Source organism: Macaca fascicularis, chromosome 1 (genome assembly GCF_037993035.2).
Source record: "Macaca fascicularis isolate 582-1 chromosome 1, T2T-MFA8v1.1".
Lineage (NCBI taxonomy): Eukaryota > Metazoa > Chordata > Mammalia > Primates > Cercopithecidae > Macaca > Macaca fascicularis.
Window position 1 is genome coordinate 6,879,723 of NC_088375.1, and position 20,060 is coordinate 6,899,782.

Here is a 20,060-nt window from a genome sequence, read left to right on the forward strand (position 1 = left end):
GTGCGTGCACACACACACACACACGGTCTTACTCTCACTCATCTACTTATGCAGTTCTTGGTTGACACACCCATTGAGAAGCAGCTACTCTGTCTTTGGAGAAGCAGGGGGCACTTCAGGTTTGGAAAAGATCTGGAAGGACTGATCACCCCCTCACCATCCATAAAAGCCCCATTCTCAAGAATTCTGCAAGCTTAAGAATACATTTTATTTTAACCCTCCATTTGTCCTGAAATTTATAACCAAACACTATCTAGCGAAGTTATATGGTAAGATTGTGAAATATTTGATCTTAGAACACTATCATTTAATAGAAAACACAACTGCAGTCTGTATTTGCTGATATATATATATATATTATTTATATAATGTACATACATACGTGTGTGTGTATCTCCCTCTGGACAAGTAACGTCTTGAATTTTGAAAACACAGTAAATTGTGTGGTCTTGAACTTACAGTCTCTCCTAATTTTTGTTGATTGAGGTTTTGTTCTATATTGAAGACCTATATGACCTGGCAACATGCATATGACCCTGCCATTGTGATTCAGGCAGCTGTATCCATGTGTGACTCAGGTCTCCAGGTGCTACCTGGTAGCCCACTCATTCCTTTTCTGCAATATTCTTCCTGGCTGATCTGATCAATGCCCTTTAACCAATGGACAAGGGCTTTTGTTTCATCAAACTTAAAAAACGTTTTCTTGTCATGTTTGTTTCATAGCCATCCTTATGATTCATTTGTAAATGATACTACATTTTCTATTATAACCACTGCACGTTTTGTCCCAAAATGCCTCTTACCTGTCCTAAGGAAGCCCACAGCCTAGTGGAGTCCTCTATGGCCCGGTGCCTCCAGCACCTCTTGCTCCCGGTCTCCGCCATCTTTTCCATTCTCCATCTTCCCTGGCTCTCTAAACCCATGTGTCCTTTCTCGCCCTTGCCTACAGTCCTAGGCAAGTCTGCATTTCCTCTTCAAGTCTTCTGAGGGAGACTCTTTATTCACTCATCATGCAAACAGTCAGCATCTACTTTGTAACACAGGGCTATGCCTGAAACCCAGAAGAATCCTGTTTTTGACAATGTCACTCCCATGTAAAAGCCTGATAAAACTATCTAATACTCCTGTAGCCTGAACATGAAATATTCAATTAAAATTTCTTAACGATATTGTTAACCCGGGAAAATAACATCATAGCATTTCCTAGTTTTCATTTTGCCTGGAAAATGATTGGCGTAGTTGGTGGAGACTGGATCCTTTAAATAACTGAAAGTATTTGAGCCTATGGTAAGTGGCAGGTTGGGTAAAGGAGTCAGGGAAAGCAGGATATTCTGATGCAACATGAAAACACACATTTCATTTTTGTCTCGATGTGGATCCTGAGGGCTTACACACATTTCTACTATATTATGCAAACTTCCTACAGTCTAGTTTGTCTATTTTTAATGGGGACATAGGGAAAAATAAAACATGCATAAATTAATGAAAGCATAATCAGGATACATACAAATTCTCTGTTGTTATTTGGCTCTACTCAGAATTGCTTATTTTGTTTATATTTAGTTCTCAGCGCTTGGTTTTATAGAAACGGCAAACTCGCAGTGTTATTCCGGATCCATGTACAATAGGGGAAAGATCATAGGCTTTGTCATTAATGCATTTGATTGACTAATAGTTTAGTAGTTGTGGTCACATTGAGCAAATGTCACAACTCATCTGATCTTCAGTGTTATCTGTTAATTAAAATTAATTCTGATTTATAAATTTATACCCCTCTATAAAATGGGTATAATAATAACACCTATCTCATTTGATTGCTTGGAGAATTCAATTAGATAATGTTTGTAAAACAGTAAATAATGCAGCTTATAAAAGATAGTTGTAGTTTTCATTTTTGTTGTTCTGATGCAGGACATTTACTTTCAAATTTAGTGGACACTTGACTATGTAATCTTACAACAAGAATAATATTCAACTGTCTGTCAAGATTTCAGCTTATGTGGAAAGAGGTTCAGATAGAAAATTCTACACAGAATACAAATTCAAATTGCTCTCTAGGGTTTAGGTGAAGAAAGGAGAGGCCGGGCACAGTGGCTCACGCCTGTAATCCCAGCACTTTGGGAGGCCGAGTGGGGTAGAACACGAGGTCAGGAGATCAAGACCATCCTGGCCAACATGGTGAAACCCCATTTCTACTAAAACAAAAAATTAGCTGGGTGTGGTGGCGCACGCCTGTAGTCCCAGGTACTTGGGAGGCTGAGGCAGGGGAATCACTGGAACCCGGGAGGCAGAGGCTGCAGTGAGTGGAGATTGCGCCACTGCACTACAGCCTGGAGACAGAGCAAGACTCGCTCTCAAAAAAAAAAAAAACAGAGAGAAAAATACACACATTTTTCAGGTAGATTCCCACTTTTCTCTCCCAATATAGTGGTTTTCAACTGTGGCCGCTGGTCAGAGTTGCCTGGGGAGATTTTAAAATATGCTTATGCCCAAGCCCATCCTAGACCAGTTAGGTCAGAATATTTGGAGAGGGGCCCAGGCTTCAATACTTTTAAAAACAATGAGGGGATTTTACCGGGCAGCCAGGATTGAGAATCACTGTTTTAAACCATCCCGGTCCAATAAACATTGTTCAACTTTCATAGGTTCCCAGATTGGGCCAGGTTGGTCCCTACCCCAGTTTGTCAACCTAATTTTGCCTGTTTCAAATTTGCAATTGTTCCCTCCATAGTGATGTAAATGAGTAGCAGCTTGTACTTGAATATTCTGCATAGTCCTGGACTCTAGGACCCGTGTCGTATTGATCCTGCTGGTGTGGTTATCCAGCACACCACCAGTAACAGAATGGAGCTCAGTGATTGCTTTTTGGTTTGAAACCGTAGATTACCTTCAGCCTTCCCATCTCCAGGCTACATATGATATCAGTAGAACTCCTGGTACAGTGTCAGCATAAAGACAGAGTAACCTCATGGAAAGAGCGTCCCTTTATCTCAAAGTATCCTCTTCTCCCTGCTCCACAAAATCAACACTCCGCAAATGCTTATTTGTTCATTAGCATTCTCCCGTTTTAAATGTGGCGACAGAATGATGTTAAATGTGTCTTTATTGAACAGACATGTATCAAGGTGCTGTGCCGTTTGCTGGGGATGGAAAATAAAATAAGCAAGCGTCCCTACCTCCATAGAGCTCAAAGTGTGGTGAGGGAGACAGACAAACAATAAACCATTTATAACAACACGGACTAGTAGAACAACAATGAGGGGTGCTGTCAGCACATGGGCTCGTGTTGGATTACCTCTGCTTTGAACTGTGCAGCAGAGCTCACAGGCTCTGGTGGATTTTGGTCCTATTTTTTCTTGGTATGCTCCCGCTGCTGCTTCATGCTGCCATTTCCCCATCTGTTGAGTAATCCTGATTATGTTCTTGCTTGCTTTCCAACATATTTCTATGGGAAATCATTATTCTAATATAAACTCATAAGCATTATCATTAGCAAGAGTTTAACCTCTATGATTCCTTTTAAATCCAATCATATGGCCATGAGTAAATCATGAACCTAAGATATTCCTTCTAATTGTATTAATTACTTTCTTTAAGATTGTCTTATCTGAGTTTGTTTGCTTGTATGCTTAATTTTTCTCTGTGTCTTCATTTGTGCTTTTCCTATTTTTCTATGACCATTTTTGTTTTTTTGGTACTTTCACTCGAATAGGTTAGATTTTTTCCTTTATCATTAGTAATAACCTCTCACGATCAAAAATTTGGAAACTATGGAGAAATTAGAGAGAAACCAAATCCTCCAAATGGCCACCAACAAGAAAAGTTTTTGACAGTTTGATATTTCATACGTCATTTGTATATATAGGCTCATATTATATAAAAAGAATTATATCTTTGTTTGTTTGTTTTTGAGACAGGGCCTCACTCTGTCACCCGGGCTGGAGTGCAGTGGCATGATCTCAGCTCACTGTAACCTCCATCTCCCAGGTGCAAGCAATTCTCCTGCTTCAGCCTGCCAAGTAGCTGAGATTACAGGTGTGCACCACCACGCCTGGCTAATTTTTGTATTTGCAGTAGAGATGAGGTTTCACCATGTTGGCCAGGCTGGTCTCAATCTCCTGGCCTTAAGTGATCCTTCCACATCAACCTCCCAAAGTGCTGGGATTACAGATGTGAGCCACTGCCCCCAGCCTAAAGAATTGTATTTTAATTTTGAAGTTAACATTACAACATAAGCACCTTTCCATTTTATTAGAAACACTGGTAACATATTTTCATTGGCTGCATAACATACAATGTACTAGATTTACCAGGTTAATATAACTATTTTCCTCTATTGGACATTTAAGCATTTACCTTTTCCCCCTTTTTCTGAACGAGCTTCTGCAGTAAATATCTGTGCATTTTTTTTCTTATTGTCCATTTGCTCAAGATCAGTTCTCAAAATGTAGAGATAGGGTATCTGAGCTGCCTTGTTAAGACCATGGAATATTGAGGGAGCATGTGGCAAGTTCTCATGGCTCCTCCCTGGGGATGCTGGAATCACTCTGCAGGGGGGTTTCGAAGGAATTCTCTGTCCATTCTGCATGGGGTCCTCTTCCCACTTGAAATAAGTGATTGTGGAAGCGTTGGGGATGTTTGGCACATCCTGATGCTCCTTTCTTGCCTTGGTCTCCCCTCTTTCCTCTGGAGCAAAGGAATGACACCAGGCTGTGGCTATTGTGCTCTTCTAGACACTGCTGAATGGCAGTACCGAGATAATGTTGTCTGTCCCCTCTGCAGCCAGAGTGGATGCTCGAGCAACCCCACAGGTAATTTTCAGCTACTGTAGGATTCCAGCTGCCGAGGGCCTGGTTACCAACCTCCTACTTCTGATATTAATCTCTTGCTACTTCCTGGCCCGTGATTGGCATGATGAGCATGTTCGTCTTTCTTCATCTGTCCCTGACAGGGATGGCTATGTTTATGCCCACAAGGTGCATAATTGAGATAACCATCATTAAGCAAGGCCTTGGTGATGAACTGTTCAGACTCATTAATTCCTCTAATGAGTTGGAGCCCGTTATGGTGAATGGACGGGCAGCGTGCACGCCTCCATGCCAGATACTCTCAGCTGGTTTCAAGCATATTCCTTATGGCTCATTGCCAAAAAATGAGTACTGTCAATCAAGGTGCTGGGTCTGTGGCACTGAACTCCTAAAGCTCTGATTGATCCATTGGGACATCTGTGAAGAGATGAAGTGGCCACTGTCTTCTGGGTTTGGGATAAGGAATTCCATATTTCTCCTGGCATATCCTTAGAGCTATATGCATACTCTGGCCACCACTCCAATTCCCCTCTCTCTCGTAAGCTCCAAGCCTCATCAGCAGGTTCATCACTGTGTTATCTCATAAGCACTACCTGGATTCCTTCCAATTTATAGATATTCATATATATACTCATATATATATAATTTGTATATATATGCAAACTTTGTGCAAACTTTATGTCCTACAAACTAAAAATTCAGTATGTACAAATATATACAATATGTATATATACAAATATATACAATATGTATATATACAAATATATACAATATGTATATATACAAATATATACAATATGTATATATACAAATATATACAATATGTATATATACAAATATATACAATATGTAGATATAATTTATATATAATTTTAAATGTTAATATTTATTTAAATATTCATATATATATACGTGTGTGTGTGTGTGTGTGTGTGTGTGTGTATATATATATATAATTTGAGACAAGGTCTTGCTTTGTTGCCCAGGCTGGAGAGCACTGACACAATCATAAGCTCACCTTCAACTTCAACCTCCTGGGTTCAAGCAATCCTGCCTCAGCCTCTCAAATAGCTGGAACTATAGGTCTCTGCCACCATGCCCAGCTGATGGTTTTAAATATTTTTAGAAATATGTCTGGTTATATTGCTCAGGCTGGTCACCAGCTCCTAGCCTCAAGTGATCCACCTGCCTGGACTGACCCAGTGGTTGTGGTTACAGGCATGAGCCAGCACAGCCAGCTCTTCCCAGTTTTTTTCGTTGCAATTGACATTTCCCTATTTCACCCACCTCATTGCTCTTTCAGTCTCTAGTTTTCCCCTGTAACTATCATTCTCCAGTTTGCAGTCCGAGTTCTTTATTGAGAGCAAAAATGTGACTGTGTCCTTCACTGGGTTAAATGCTTCAGAGAGTCCACATTGTTTTCCAGATGAGATCCAAACTCTACATGTTATAATTCTATATGTCTGTATTCTCTTTTATTACTTTTATATAGCTAGCTTGAATATTCATTTTCTGTGGCTACTGTAACAAATTACCATAGACTTTTTGGTTTAAGAAACAGAAATTTATTTTTTTACAGTCCTGGAGGTAGGAAGTCTGAAATCAGTTTCCCCGGATGAAAACCAAGGCGTCAGAGGGTGATGCTCCCTCCAGCGGCTCCAGGGCCTGCCGGCATTCCTCGTCTCTCCCAGCTTCTGGTGGCTTCTGGCATTCCTTGGCTTGCTGCTACACCTTCCAGCCTTCAAGGCGTCCAGCATCTTCCAATATCTTCCTCCTCCATCTTCACAATGCCTTCTCCTCTAGTTATGTCAAATCCCCTTTTGCCCATCTCTTATAAGTACACTTGTGATTGTATTTAGGATTATCCCCAGATAATCCAGAATAATCCTGGATAATCCCCCATCATAAGATCCTTAATTTGATAATATCTGCAAAGACCATAAGGTAACATTGACAGGTTCCAGAGATTCAGAAGCACCATCTTTGGGGAGCCATTATTTAGCCTGCTAAAAGCCTGATTAAGGTTCCCCCATTCCAAGACAGTACATGTAATTGCCTAAATTTTTTGAAAGCATTAGCGTGTAGTAATTCTGACTGGGAACACATTTTTATTTGTAATATAGAGGTCCCTTCATATGGACCAGATTAAACCTTTTTAACTTTTTCAAACTGAACTAAAATAGTATCTTTTCATTGCTAAAAATCTTGTGCCTCTATTTACAATAGCAAAGACTTGGAACTAACACATGCCCATCAATGATAGACTAGATAAAGAAAATATGGTACATATACACCATGGAATACTATGCAGCCATAAAAAAGAATGAGTTCATGTCCTTTGCAGAGACATGGATGAAGCTAGAAGCCATCACTCTTAGCAAACTAATACAGGAACAGAAAACCAAACACCGCATGTTCTCATTCATAAGTGGGAGTGGAACAATGAGAACACAAGGACACAGAGAGACAGAGGGGGAACGTCACACACCAGGGCCTGTCAGGGGATGGGGCAAGGGGAAGGAGAGCATTAGGACAAACACCTAGTGCATGTGGGCCTTAAAACCTAGATGGTGGGTTGATAGATGCAGCAAACCACCATGGCACATGTAACAAACCTGCACATTCTGCACATGTATACCAGAACTTAGACAAGAAACAAAAATTCCTGTGCATACCATTCCTGTATTATCTATTAATTTCCCTTTTATATTTATACATTCTTATGCCTCTACCATGTTAATATGATGAATATGATTTTATGTTATTTTTTAAATAATACTGAAGATATTTATGGTTATATATTTCTCTTCCACACCAGATACTGCCTCCTTTCATGGTTTTGCTATGAGGTACCTACCTATTCATAGCTTTCTAGAGAAGGCGTACATTTACTTTTCTTCTTTGGTATAAGGATAATCTAAAAGTGAGTTTTAAATTTCCAAATAGGTAAGATTTGTTTTATACTCACAAAACATGTAAATGATTTGTTACTAATTTTCTTAGACTGTGAGCAGAGAATGAAGCCTATAGAATATTCCCTTATAACTTGTGTTCAGGCTTCTTAATGGCAGTTACAAGACAGATTTTTGTAAATGTGCCACAAACAAAAATTGTTTTGAGGGGATTTGATGTATACAGTGAGAAGTATATAAAAGTACACATATAATCAAGTTTATTGATCATATATACTTTTTATATGTTCTCGTTTGTTTTCTATTAGATCTGCCCAATTTTGAGAAATATATTTTGAAGTATTACATTGTGATAGTGTATTAATTGCTTTATATATTATTAGCTATTTCTTTCTATTAACTTTTCTTTAACTTTTGCTTTATATATTTAGTTGCCGTGCTTTTTGGTACATCTCAGTTTACAGCTGTCAAAGCACCATAAATGGTGTCATTTCATAAAAATGATCCACTTTTTCCCATCTAATACCTTGAAGCCCACCTGCATTTGTAGTCTTTTACTGAGATTGTTTGTCCTGTTGATTACAGATCAGCATTTCTCAACCTGGTTTTCATTATTATCTTCCTCAGGAGCCTTCTAATACATTTTTTCTTAATACTGCCTCCCATGGTATTATAATATCACAGATATATTGTACATGTGTTCTATGTATATCTGTGTGTTAGTCATCAAAAGAGTGACACTATTTCAGTCCCTTTGGGGTAATATCACTCCCATTGAGAATGCATGTAATTGATTCTCAGTAGACCTTCCCCTGTAATGTGTGACTTCCATCTCAAAAACCCACATTTAGTGCTTGAAACACATATACATATCATACTGTTCCCCACTTATTCTCCCCTCATCTTCTTTTATGGTGTTCAGTGTCATTTACTGTTTGGTTACAGTTTTTCTTTAAATATGGATATGTTCCCCATATGGGTTAAGTAAGCAAGATAGTCTCTAAGTCTGTATATATATGCAAATATTTCTTTCACCCTGGCAGGTAACATTCTTGAGTGTGTAAAGGATTCTTGGGCCTCAGCCTTTGTCTTCAGTAGGCTGTACGACCACGTACTTACAGCTGGGTAGATCTGTGCCAGTCTATCTGATCCATTTTCCTTGACGGGTAACTCTTTTTTGGCGAAAAGTTGGTCTTTCTCCTCGATGTTAATTAATTTTATGGAATACGGCTCTATGTTTCTTTCTACATCAAATTTGCCTTCACCTTCAGGTACCTTTTCAGCTTGTAGATTTAGTTCTCTCCTCAACTTGGATTGTTTTTTGTATTATTTGCAAACCTAATCTTTTTGCTTCTTTTCCTCTTCCAGTATGCCTATGAGCCACATGTTGTATCTCCTCTATTTATATATCAGCCTTTTCCCCGATTCTCCTTATGTTTACGTGTGTATGTGTGTGTTACATGCACATGTGTACTTTGAAATATTTCTTGCATTTGATCTTCAGGCCACTAATTCAGGCTTCAACAACGGCCATATGGTTCTTTAATTACTCCTGTAAATTAGTTCTGCAATCGTCAAGTATTAGTACCAGACACACTTGACCATCCTTGAGTGCACATACTGTGTTTCAGTTCTAACTTCCATCTTCTCCAGGAGCCTGGATCACCAGGTGCTCATTGTGTTAAGCATCTTCCTTCTTGTTATTGGTTCTCTTTAAATGTGTTGATATTTAACTTTATCAGGTTATTGGTGGCTTCCATCCTTCAGGTGAAGGAAGGTAAAGACTGGAGATACAGCATTGAATGGTTTACTAGTTCCCCACTGGGGCAACCAAAGAAGGCCTCTCCCTCATATACCCAGCCTCAGGTTTAGGGAGGTGGCCTTGGCTCCTGCACCACCTCTTGGAGAACAGACAACTCTGGAACACTCATATAGGGCTAAGAATTGTTCTGCAGGCCTCTGGACTCCCCAGAACCTGAGTCTGCTGGTCATTGAGTGTCCCTCAGTCCCAGCACTGCTTGGCTTGGGAGAGTCTGTCTACTTGACCGTAGCTGGGAATGGAAAGAGTGGGAGAGACTGAGGAGTAACTTTCTTTCTGAATACCCCTTCCGTTTCTAACTTTAACATAACAAAAATGATCATTCAGGGAGGACTGTGCTGCATCAGGAAGGAGAGATACATGTTCTAGGTCTAACTTTGCCACTAGCAAGCCATGTGGCCATCAGCACGTCACTCAGCTTTCTTGTACCTCTGTGTCCTCATTTGTAAGATGAAGAGATTGACCGATTATTGATCTAAGTGGAGCTACAGCCTTCTCAGTTTGTAGGAAATCTCAGTGTCCTGAAGGTTCTCATTATGATGTGGAGTGAAATTCAGTGGTTTTTCCCTCTGTGTTCTGTGGAGCCCTGCGGGTTCTGCCCTGGAGGGAAGGAAGGGATTGGAGATGTTTCGCTTACCTTTTTATTTGCACTAAGAGTTCGACTGCTAAAACAAGCATGAAAGCCAGCAGTAGAGTCTACATAAGCCTCAGAATTAAGTTTCTCTAACATAACTTTGGGTTTCTCTTTGGTGGTTTTGCTTATTTCCTTCACATTGTATTTGGGCATTTCATCCTCTCTACCAGTTGTTTTGGGTCAACAGAAGCAAGCAGTATTTATGACCCACCAGTCTTTCAGGATTGAAAGGGACCAGAAGACGCCATCCCAAAATAGACCCCTTTAGCGTATGGATTATCTTGAGCTGTAGGGAGCTGAGAACCAGCAGTGCGGGAAGAGTGTTTTTTACCTTTCTCTAACTGCATAAAACTGATGGCTATGTTCAAGGAAGAGAGGGACTGCTGGAGACAGCTGTCATCACCTGAGAGGCTCTTACCTGGATGGCAGAACAAACCTTATTTACCATACCTCTCCTCACCTTCTTATAACTTGCCTTCCCCACCTGGAAGCCCCAAAGTCACTTTCCTTTGCTTAGCCTAAGACAGTAGTTAAGCCTCAATCATCTGGCCACCTCCTTGAGTCTCGTTTCTTTGCGGGATTCCCTTGTATGCATGTAATTAAAACTTTGTGTGTACATAATTAAAACGTGGGTTCTCTCTTGATAGTTTTTCATCAGTTTGATTCCTGGGCCCAGCCATTGAACCTAGGAGGTTAGATAAACAGGTTTATTTCCTCCCCTACAGGATTGAAAGGGTCTCCTACATGAAGCATCCTCTTAAAGTCACAAAGGGGCTGAGCTGGATCTCTATTTTGGGGGTACAGCTTCCTGCATATGACTCTACTGTACATCATAAGGCTTTTACAGACTTCATTTACAAATTGGTCTAAAGTAGCTCAGCGTCCCTGAGACACTGATGGTCTTTGAGATGATTTATCTAAGTCTGAAATGTTGGCTAATGTTCTTTACTAGCAAGGGCAAGGTTTTATATTGCTGATGTTTAACAGCCCAGGCACTTTTGTTATTTCTTATTTAAAAAAAAAAAAAAAAGATGAGTGAGGCCGGGCACAGTGGCTCACGCCTGTAACCCCAGAACTTTGGGAGGCCAAGGGGGGGCAGATCACCTGAAGTCAGGAGTTCAAGACCAGCCTGGCCAACATAGTGAAACCCTATCTCTACTAAAAGTACAAAAATTAGTCAGGCATGGTGGCAGGTGCCTGTAGTCCCAGCTACATGGGAGACTGAGGCAGGAGAATCACTTGAACCCAGGAGGTGGAGATTGCAGTGAGCCGAGATCACATCACTGTACCCCAGCCTGGGTGACAGAGTGAGACTCTGTCTCAAACATTAAAATTTAAATTTAAATTTAAAAAAAAACGAGTGACTGTAACTCAGAAAGCATTAGGAGGCCTTACTGCAGATCTCTGCATAGAGTAGGGTTTAATACCTTTGGAAATGATTACATTTTGAATGTCTTAACAAAAATTATTGTATGGGGAGATAACACACAGAAGATGAGAGATTTAATAGAAATTCTACCTCAAGCCTAAGTATAGAAGCTCTCCCCAAGCCCAGGATCATTACAGTGAGTCTATAATTAAAAACTGTAGGATTCCTTGGTGTAAATAATCAGCACATACTAAAAGTAAAAATAAGCTTTATTTAATGACAGTCTGCCAGTATCTGTAGATTTTGGAATTTCTATTTTCATTCATCTGTGAGAGTTCTGGTTGTCTTTTAAGTCCCACAAAAATAACACAGTGGAAATCAATTGAAGGCACAGAGCCAGAAATACAGATAAGTTAGATGGTCTCTTGAATGTTTCAGCCGTGCCAAATATATTCCGTTAACTAACAGGAAAAATAAATGAATTGGCCAAAAACTACGAGCCCGCTGACCATGGGGCCTTACGGAACACACAGAGTATTTATTTGTATGAAAGGAAAAAATGCAAACGACTTACATGAACACGTGATGACACGAGTCTAGGTTCTGGAAATCTGGGCCATGCACACATCACCAAACCTTCAATGGAGTAAGGGTAGAACAGACTCCTTGGAGGAGTGCCAAAGCTGACAAGGAAGTATTGTTGGTGTCAACTCTATCCAAGAACCACAAAGCCCTTTGATATGAATTCTCCCTCCCATCTTGTGCCTGAGCCTCTCACCATCCAGGCCCCTACCTCTACACAGTAAATTTAAAATTTACATAGACACTGAAATCAGCAAATCAGCACCGGCTTGCTTTTCTTTCCTGTCCTTCTCTGTCTGTCCAGTTGTCTCTGTCTCTCTCTCTCACCCTCCCTCTCCCCTCCTGCCTCTTTTTTTTTTTTTTTTTTTTGGAGATGGGGTCTAGCTGTGTTGCCCAGGCTGGAGTGCAGTGGCACAATCATGGCTCACTGCATCCTCAGACTCCCAGGCTCAAGCACAACCTCATCCTCCTGAGTAGCAGGGACTACAGACGTGCACCATCATGCCTGGCTATTTTCTTTTAACTTTTTGTAGAGGCAAGGTCTCCCGATATTTCCCAGGCTGGTCTCGAACTCCTGGGCTCAAGTGATTCCTCCACCTTGGCCTCCCAAAGCACTGGGATTACAAGGATAAGCTCACCCTCTGCCTCTTTTTTAAATAAGTTAATAACCATCTGATGCACTCAACATACCACACCAGAATACCTGGTTTGTGGTGAGGCTTCCTCCAGGCTTTTGGAGCATAGAGAAATTTAATCACTTTTGATGAGCTCCACTTTGAGCAACTTTTATTTCTACACTTAAACTAAACGGAAGCCTCCATGCATGGCACAGGTGCAACAGTGCAACTTCCACTCTGTTCCAACACCCAGGGGTTGTGGAACAATGGCTGTGCCAGCCAACTCCAGGCTAGAGCACAGCTGGATGTGCCAGATACTCCCGCCTGCTGTCAGCTGTTGCCGCAGCACGAGAACACCAGCTTCTTCCTCCTAACACCCCAAAGCTTCAGGGTCTTGATCTTCAGCCCCTTCTTCCCTTCCCTTCCCGTTCCCCTTCGCCTTCCCTTCCCTTCCTCTTTTCTGTTTTTTTTTTCTTGTTTTTTTTGTTTTGATTTTTGTTTTGTTTTTTCTTTTTTTTGGTTTTGTTTTTTTCTTGTTTTTTTGTTTTTTCTTTTTCTTGTTTTTTTGTTTCTTGTTTCTTTTTTGTTTTTTTGTCATTAAATAAAGCTTATTTTTACTTTTAGTATGTGCTGATTACTTACACCGAGGAATCCTACAATTTTTAATTATGGTGCTCACTGTAATGATCCTGGGCTTGGGGAGAGCTTCTATGCTTAGGCTTGAGGTAGAATTTCTATTAAATCTCTCATCTTCTGTGTGTTATCTCCCCATACAATAATTTTTGTTAAGACATTCAAAATGTAATCATTTCCAAAGGTATTAAACCCTACTCTATGCAGAGATCTCCAGTAAGGCCTCCTAATGCTTTCTGAATTACATTCACTCATTTTGTTTTTTGTTTTTTTGTTTCTTGTTTTTTTGTTTTTTGTTTTGTTTTTTTGTTTCTGTTTTTTTCTTGTTTTTTTGTTTTTCTTGTTTTTTTGTTTTTTTGCTTTTTTGTTTCTTGTTTTTTGTTCTTTGAGTCTCACTCTGTCACCCAGGCTGGAGTGCAGTGACACAATCTCAGCTCACTGTAACCTCCACCTCCCAGGTTCCAGCAATTCTCCTGCCTCAGCCTCCAGAGTAGCTGGGATTACAGGCGCCCACCACCACGCCCAGCTAATTTTTGTATTTTTAGTAGAGACGGGGTTTCCCCGTGTTGACTAGGCTGGTCTCAAACTCCTGACCTCAGGTGTTCTGCCCGCCTTTGCCTCCCAAAGTGCTGGGATTACAGGTGTGAGCCTCCGAATTGCAGGAATCACCACTCTGCCTCCACATTTCTACCATTCTCTCTTCCCAGTCACCAAACCCATTCCGTATCATTATCTACAGTCCCTTCTTACCAGAGTAAGGTAAGACCTTGCCGCTGTGGGGCCATTAAGACCAAAGCCTTATTCTCTGTTTAGCTCCTGAAGGCATTTGAGTTTGTGACCAAACAGCAAAAATCTAAAAAATCAGTAAAAGTAGACCATTTTCCTTTTATGATAAGGAGACAGACGGGAGTCTATTAAAACATACAAAGGATGATAAATAGGATAATGGTGCAATCCAGTGACCCGAGATAATGCAATGACTGTGGACCTACTGTTATTCAGTCTGCCTGAGATTAAAACTTATTCTAAAAATTATATGCTTTTGAAAATCTTATAAGGAAAACTTTTGTTTATTTGTTTGTTTGTTTGTTTTTGTTTGTTGAGATGTAGTCTCGCTCTGTCGCCCAGGCTGGAGTGCTCTGGTGCAACCTTGGCTCACTGTAACCTCTGCCTCCTAGGTTCAAGCAATTCTCCTGCCTCAGCCTCCTGAGTAGCTAGGACTACAAGTGCACATCACCATGCCCAGCTAATTTTTGTATTTTTAGTGGAGACAGGGTTTCACCAGGTTGGCCAGGCTGGACTGTTCTTCAGACTCTTGGCCTCAAGTGATCCACCTGCCTCAGCCTCCCAAAGTGCTGGGATTAGAGGCATGAACCACCATGCCTGGCTGAAAAACTTTTAGTTTTGATTTTGTTTTTCATTTCAGTTATTTTTAGGTAGAACATTAGTTGATTCATTAAAATACATTTAAACAACATGAATTCAGGTAAATCACTGATTAGTAACCATAATTTCCCTCTTAATAGCTAATACTTAAAGAATGCTTACTTACTATTCTTTAATCTCACAAAAACCTTTTGAAGTAAATATTAATATTATCTGCATTTTGCAGAGGAAGAAACTGGAGATTAGTGAGATTAAGAAACAGCTTGCAAATTGGAAAACCAGCTGGAATCTAGGTCTCTTTGGGCCAAACCACAACTGCTTCATCTTTGCTGCCTCTTTGTGTGTGGATAGCTACGGATCCAAAAAGCAGAAAAGGGTAGATTTGCATTGTAGCGATGGAATTATTATTGCAATAATTGTTTAATTGCACAATACCCTCAAAAAACCACAATCTGTGTTCATGCTACTACTCTATTGATAGAAACTCTTTTGAAAGAATTTCGTAAATCTGAATACCAATTGTTGAAATGCTTGCCTTTTTAACATTTGAATGAATAGATTTTTATGAGTTTATTTTTGCCTGTCTAAATTGGTAAACATTTAGGTTTTCTGACTTTCTTTGTCTCTGAATATTTTTTTCAGGGTCAACGTCTTTTTGAAAAGTTGCTCCAACTGACTTCACAAAATATTGAAATCAAGCTAGTGAGTGATGTAACAGCTGATTCAAAGGTATTAGAAGCCTTGAAATTAAAGGGTAAGACCAAGGTTGATATAATCTACCACTGGGTTTTCTGTTAAGATACTTTTAATTGCCCTTAAAATAATATAGAATATTTTTAGTACATTTCACTTAGTACATAGTACATTTGCATCTCCTTTGAAAAACAGCTCGATTAAAGTTTTTAAGTGGAGGAACTAACTAATATATTGGGATTTAAAAAACTGTTGCATATTAGTGTAAGCAAAATAATCTACTGGCCAATAAATGATGATAAACTAGAGAGAAGACTCTTTCCCTTTCTGAACATTTCAGCGTTGTGATTACAGAGAAGAACCACTTCCCATCAGAATACACACTGGATCTCTACTTTTCTCTTGCCTGCCAAATGAAAATTCTTTTCATGCTATATATTTAAAAAATAATATAGTCAGGTCCTGGAGTCTATGAAACATTGCCTGATTCATGAGTTTTAAGACAATTCCACAGGAGAACACCATTTATATAGCCACTTTGCAATTTTTCTCACAATCTCATGAAGACTGAAAATAATTCCAAAATAACTTTATTTTGCTGTAATCTCAACCGAATTGAGCTCTCACATCCAAATAGTTTTTACTGTTTTGTAAAAATTGTTACCTGGAATTTATTATCCAGAGTGTAAGCCTCTGAAAGGCACGTTTGAGCCAGTGAAAATGTTCAAGCTGCCGGGTGTCCCTAGAAGAGAACAGGGCACTGACCTCAGTGAGTCATTCATGTTCCGCCTGATGGCGTGACAGCTCATGTTTGTGCTATTTAAACAGATTGTGCATTTTTTGCTTGTCATCTTCCCCACATTTTTAAGTGGCAATTCCTTCTAAAAATGGAACAGAACAGGAATCAAATAAGTGAGCCCCAGTGGCCCTTCCTCCTGGAGAAGAAAAATTGGAAGTGATAAAGCATATTGAAAGTCATAGACATATAGAAGACATAAGCTTGGCTACGCACATGTACCTATCACCATGCACACGTTTTCTACGCACAGGAAAATAAAACATGGGATAGTCGTATGTTTGAAAAGCTGTGCTGTGCTACCTGGGTGCAGCAGAATGTGTGTGAAGAACTTGTAAGTGCCTAGTTCAGTGGATTGACAGATAACAATCAATGTAGCTTAGAAATGTATTCTTACTTTTCCTATTTTTAAAAAATGTAAAATTGGATTCTCACTATCTGATAATTTGTTAGACAACACTTTTTTTTCTGAGGAATTGATTACTTTTGGTTAACTGAGGGTCCTGTATTTGCAGATGATTTTCCTCATGGAGTTTAGTAGCATCTCTTTGCGTTTGATTATCCCGGCAGGATAAAAAGCCGATGTGTTAGGAAGAGAAGGAGGGAGCCTGAGACATCCACAGCTCTCTTTCTTGCCATAGCCCATGCTAAATCTTGTAAACTCAACCAAAAGTTAAAACTGGGGGATATTAGGAAGCCTGACAGATTTTCTTAGGAGTTGCTGAATATTTGCTACTGTAAATAGCGATTGACAAATGCACAAATAAAGGCCTGGTTTATGTTTCTATTGTGAACTATACATTAAAATTTCATTATAGTAATTGCATCTCACAGAAAAAGAAGTGTTTGAATTTCCAAGCATATGTAGATACTACAACAACTTAGGTTCTGTTGATATGTAATAAGACTTCTTATCAAAATGCGAAAACAAATTATTTTCCTTCATAGGAGTAAAGCAATAAGTAGGACCCTATTTTCTCATAGCTATTTTCTAGGTAGCGATAGTAGGCCTCTCTGGCTCTTAGTAATGCACATGATGTGTATGCTGTATGTAGAACATGTATAAATCTTTAAAATACAGTTATTGTATTTCTCTACTCTTGTCCTTTGGTAGACATATATTAAATAACAGTGCATTTTAGAAATAATTTTATGAGACTATTTTAAATCTGTGAATGAATATCTTGCTTAAGGGTTATCTTTTTTTGCAGGGAGGGATTCTAGTCTTTTAGCAAAATTCTAGAAAGTTTTTTCCAGAAATATCTCACAAAAAAGATAGGTAAATATAAAATGAGCCATGAGCAATTTCAGCTGTAAGAGTTACTGAATGTAGAAACTAATCAAATATGTTGTGAAAAAGAATAAAAGCATGGCTTCTCGATAAATGGTAAAGATTTAGTGCAGGTGTAAGTAGGCCCAGAAAAGGCCAGGCAGGCTGGAGAAGTGAGACAGCTGGCCAAGGCTCCCCTGATGGGTGGTGTGCAGGTCATTCCTGTTCCTTTTGCTCCCCACGCTTTGCCTCTCTCCTTGACTCGGAAGTCAGAAACCATCTCTTCAAGGTCTCAAACTGTGGCTTGCAGGTGAGGTGCTTTTGAAACCTAGTCCTCATGAAGTCCTTGCACCCAGGGAGGGATTTAATTTTACACAAGAGTCTCTGTAAGTTCAAAATGGGTTTTACTAATCCGTTTTCTTAATTTCACTTCCTAACCATCTCCGCCTATATCCCTCATATAAACATCTCAAATGCAACGTGTTGACTCAGCTCACGTGCTTTCTTTCCCTCCCTGCGCCAACACAGCATCTGTCCCTGTACATAAATGTCCATCTGCTCAGTCGTTCACGTTAGAAACTCAACTCCGCGCTCTCATATGCCACATCTAAGGAGCCACGGTCTATAGACTCTACCCACTTTGTCTGTCTTCTAGATACCACATTTCCTCCTCACTCACCTGCCTTATTTCAGGTCTGTTAATACTTTGCTCAAGCCTTTGTCACCTTTCCTCTTTCACCATCTGATCTTCCACACAGCTGCCAAAGAGATCTTCGACCACATGGTTATTATCAACTTACATGTTCACCCAAATTCCATGCAGGTGTGCGGATGCCTAAGGAATATCATGCATGCAATAAAAGGCACAAGTATTAAATATATAGCTCAATGAATTTCACAAAGTAAACACATCCACATAACACCTTCACAGATCAAGATGTAGAATATTGCAGACATCTCAGAAAGCCTTCTCAATCCCCCTTGCAGTCAATGCCCTCTGCAGAGGGAACCACTATTTCGACCTCTACCATAGATTACCTTTATCTTTCTTTGAGCTTTATATAAATAGAATCGCAGAATTCTGTGTCTGGATTCCTTGGCTCAGTTTTATGTTTATAAGACCAATACATGTTGGATAAAACAGTGGTTTATTTTACATTGTTGTATAGTATTCCATTGTATGAATATAATACAATGGATCTGTTCTACTGATAGTAGATGTTTGGGTTTTTCCTAGTTTGGGTTATTATATATAGTGCTGCTGTGAGCATTCTTGTACATGTCTTTCAGATGCCTACACATATACATTTCTGTTGAGTATATACTTAGGATTAGGATTGCTGATCTAATAGGCTATATATATGTTCAATTTCAATAGATATTGGTCAGTCAGTTTTCTAAGTGGTTGTAGCAATTTACACTCTCACAAACACTATGTTAATGTTCTGCTTGCTCCATATCCTTGCAAAACTTGGCACCTTGTTCTTTTTATTTTAGCCATTCTGGTGGATATGTATCATGTTGTATCTTTAATTTTCATTTCTCTGATGGCTAATTATATTGAGCATCTTCTCATATACTTATTGACCATTTCCATATTCTCTTGGAGAAGGTGCCTCTGCAAGTATTTTGCCCAGTGTTATTGTTGCTGTTTTTATTGGCCCATTCTTATTGATGATTAGGCTAGATTTTAATCTTTTGTTGGATATATGTATTTCAAGTATCTTCATCCATTTGAGGCTTGCCTTTTCACTCTTCCAATGATGTCTTTACATAAATGGAAATTCTTAGTTTTAATGAAATCTGATTTGTTAATTACTCCTTTATTGTTGATGCTCACTGCATCCTGTATAAAAACTATTTATCATTACAAGGTCATGGAGATTTTCTTGTTTGTTCTGTTCTAGATACTATATTATTTTGCTGTTCAGACTTAAGTCTGTGTTAAGTCTGGACTTTATTTTTGCTTATGGTATGAAGTAGCAATAAAGGTTAATTTTTATACAAATGGGGGGTCATTTGTTTAAAAAAACTTCTTCACAGCATGTTCAAGGCATCGTTGTTAAAAATTAAGTGACTATGTTTTAGTTCTGTCTTTGAATTCTTTACTGTATTTTCTTAGTCTACTTATTTATCCCAGGACAAATGCCATACTGTTTATCTTGCCTTTGTAATATGTGTTACAGATGGTGTAACTTTCATCTTTGTTTTTCACTTTTAGAACTGCCTTATTCTTGGACCTCCAGGTTTTGAAATAAATTTTAGAAACATCTTATCATAAAACTACTGAAATCGTATTAGAATTACACTGACTCTGTAGATAAACTTGGTGAAAATTGGCATTGACAATATTGAATCTTTTACTTCATATCTATAACAAAGCTACAATATTTCCTCTTACTACTGCTTTAGCTGCATCTCTCTATTTTCAATATGACATAAATTTCTAAATTATTTTTCTGTCCAAAAAGTTTTCTGATTTCTACTGCAGTCTACTTTGTACTGTGGCCTATTTAGAAATGTAAATCTTAATTTTCAAAC

The 20,060-nt window shown here is 39.1% G+C and overlaps 1 protein-coding gene across 6 annotated transcripts in view; it reads left to right on the forward strand.

The window, feature by feature from the left end:
• The window catches only part of PLD5 (phospholipase D family member 5), a 421,542-nt gene that overhangs the window by 224,247 nt on the left and 177,235 nt on the right, over positions 1-20,060 (forward strand). For all 6 annotated transcript variants that reach the window (XM_005539658.5, XM_074025901.1, XM_074025909.1 and 3 more), the window contains one exon: positions 15,403-15,514. In XM_005539658.5, the coding sequence (XP_005539715.1) occupies positions 15,403-15,514 (112 nt within the window). The remainder of the gene's footprint in view (positions 1-15,402; positions 15,515-20,060) is intronic.